Genomic DNA, 2,398 nt, shown 5'->3' with positions numbered 1-2,398 from the left:
AGAGAAATTCGAACTCGTAACCTCTTAATTAAGTATAGAGAGATTATGTCATTTGAGTTATAATTTATTGGCAACAGCATATTTTTCTTACTTTGATATATTAATTATTTTTTACATTAATTTTGTAACTATTTTGTTTCTAACAGCACATTGCTTTGGCTAAACATACCAAATGATTAAAAAAATACTTTAATTTGCTGAATATTTGAATTGTTATAATTCATACTTGACTCATTTTAATATTTTTAATTTCTTTTTTTTCTTTTAAAAGATAAAATTAAAGTTTAGATACAATAGAACAATAAATATTTTTATTCCAAATAATAATAATAATTAAAGAATACAAGTTTAACTATAACACAATCTCTCTCTCTCTCTCTCAACTTCCTACACCCACCACCATCCATTTTACTCGGTTCATTGATATTTTTCCAAGAGTAATGTCTAGAAGATGAAAACAAAATATTGTTAGGCAACAAATAATTATTATCAACCTAGTCAAAGGGAATGATTCATGATTCCATCACTACATTCTATTGCAAAAGTTATTACCACAAGTTATATCCTAGAATGTTCTTTAATAAAGTTGCAACAAACCGTGAGCTAATTCTATATACATATATATATATAATTAATTTTATATAAATTTAAGTTCCATTTCATATGATAAAATACACTAAGAACTGGAATATCTCTTTATTACATTTCATCACAATATTCTTTGTTATTATCTTATTATTTATGTAGTTCAAAATGAAAATACTGCTCGTCCATTGAAGAAGTTGCAAAATAATTCAAAAATGAAAAATAAGTTGGATAAGGTGAAATTATTAAAGTGAGAACGAAATACAACTGGGTTGACCCTAAAAATTAAAGGTTGAAAGTGATGAGCTTTTTCAATGTATGTCAAATCACCAAGCTAAGATTGTTTAATTTTTATTGCTGCTTAAAACATTATAATCTGTATATAACTAAATATTAATAAAAATTTTGTGCTCTATATATGCACACATTAAAATTAAACTAAAAATATATTAAATGAACATATAACCATTAATTTAAACTATATTATATAATATAATGTTTAACGAGAACAGTCACTTTTTTCTCAAGGAATTTGACCGTTTAATAGGTCAAGATCTAATTCATCGCAGATCAAAATTTCATTTAAGGATTTATTGTTAACTAATAAATTACTACATATATAAAATAGAATTCAAACTCCCAATCATAGTAACTAAAATCTCGATTTAACTCTTAAAATCTTCCGATATTACAATTTTAAATGAACCAATCAATTTTACAAAATTTATACTAGGTCTAACGATTTTACAATTTAAATCTTATTAAGATTTTATAATTTATGTACTTAATTTATTTTTTCAATTTCATGTAACATTTCGATTTTCTCTACCTTATTCTCAACACTTATTTAAATAGATTAGTAACCTAACTACTAGACCAAATTGGTTTTAATAACTTTGAGTACATAACATTCATATATCTCTACCTTCCTTTTCTCTCCCCTTAGTTGTATAAATAGTGGCAATGGGTGCATCTCATTCATTCATTCATAAACTCTTATATACATCAATTCCACCCTCATTATATTATACACTATTTTTTTTTTATTCTATTTAATGGGTCTCCCAAAGTGCCTTAACTTTTTAATACTTGCTTGGTCACTTTATGTGATATGTAACAAGAAGAATGGAGTAGAAGGGCTTCATAAAATATACCCTCAGCTTCAATCCATTTCAGCACCATCTGTGGGAACACTTCACCAAACTGGATACCATTTTCAACCTCCTAGAAATTGGATTAATGGTAACCTTCTTATTAATTTCTCTCTTCCTTTTTTTTATTAGTTTTCCCCCTAGCTAGCCCTACCATGCATGCATTTTTTTAAAAAAATCTTATTTGTTATATTGACTATTATAATGCTTGGATGAGTGTTGAACATTAGTATTATTGCCTTGCATCTTCATATATAAACCATGCACAGATAAAAATAATAATTTCATTTGATTTATTTTAGTTATACAATTATCTATGGAGGAAATTAAAATTTGGTTAATCCCTTTATTATATGTATTATATTGTTATCTAAATCTTAATAAGTGAAGTTATTTTTGTGCACATACATGACATACCTTGACTTGAGAGTTAAATATTAATAAGATAATGAATTAGAGCTAAATTGTCATCCTAATTTAGATTATTACTGTGAATAAACAAAATAATTTAAAATTACTTATTTTTTTAATCAAGCAAGTGAGAATGACTTCATTCCTAATATAAAAAGAAAAAAGTGAACGAAAAGGTGACATAAATTAAAGCATAGATTATATGCTTAGCTTGATTATTTTTAAAATATAAATAAAGGTACCCAAAGTTC

At 25.3% G+C, this 2,398-nt stretch overlaps 1 protein-coding gene across 1 annotated transcript in view; it reads left to right on the top strand.

Moving 5' to 3' along the window:
- Positions 1 to 1,595: 1,595 nt before the first annotated feature.
- LOC107476186 (beta-fructofuranosidase, insoluble isoenzyme 1) overlaps positions 1,596 to 2,398 on the top strand; it is a 5,286-nt gene continuing 4,483 nt past the window's right edge. The window contains exon 1 of the mRNA XM_021136199.2: positions 1,596 to 1,827. Coding sequence (XP_020991858.1) covers positions 1,641 to 1,827 — 187 coding nt within the window. The 5' untranslated portion in view covers positions 1,596 to 1,640. The remainder of the gene's footprint in view (positions 1,828 to 2,398) is intronic.

This window comes from Arachis duranensis, chromosome 2 (genome assembly GCF_000817695.3).
Source record: "Arachis duranensis cultivar V14167 chromosome 2, aradu.V14167.gnm2.J7QH, whole genome shotgun sequence".
NCBI classification, from domain to species: Eukaryota; Viridiplantae; Streptophyta; class Magnoliopsida; order Fabales; family Fabaceae; genus Arachis; species Arachis duranensis.
The sequence above is the reverse complement of the archived record's forward strand: the minus strand, read 5'-3'. Positions and strand labels throughout refer to the sequence as shown.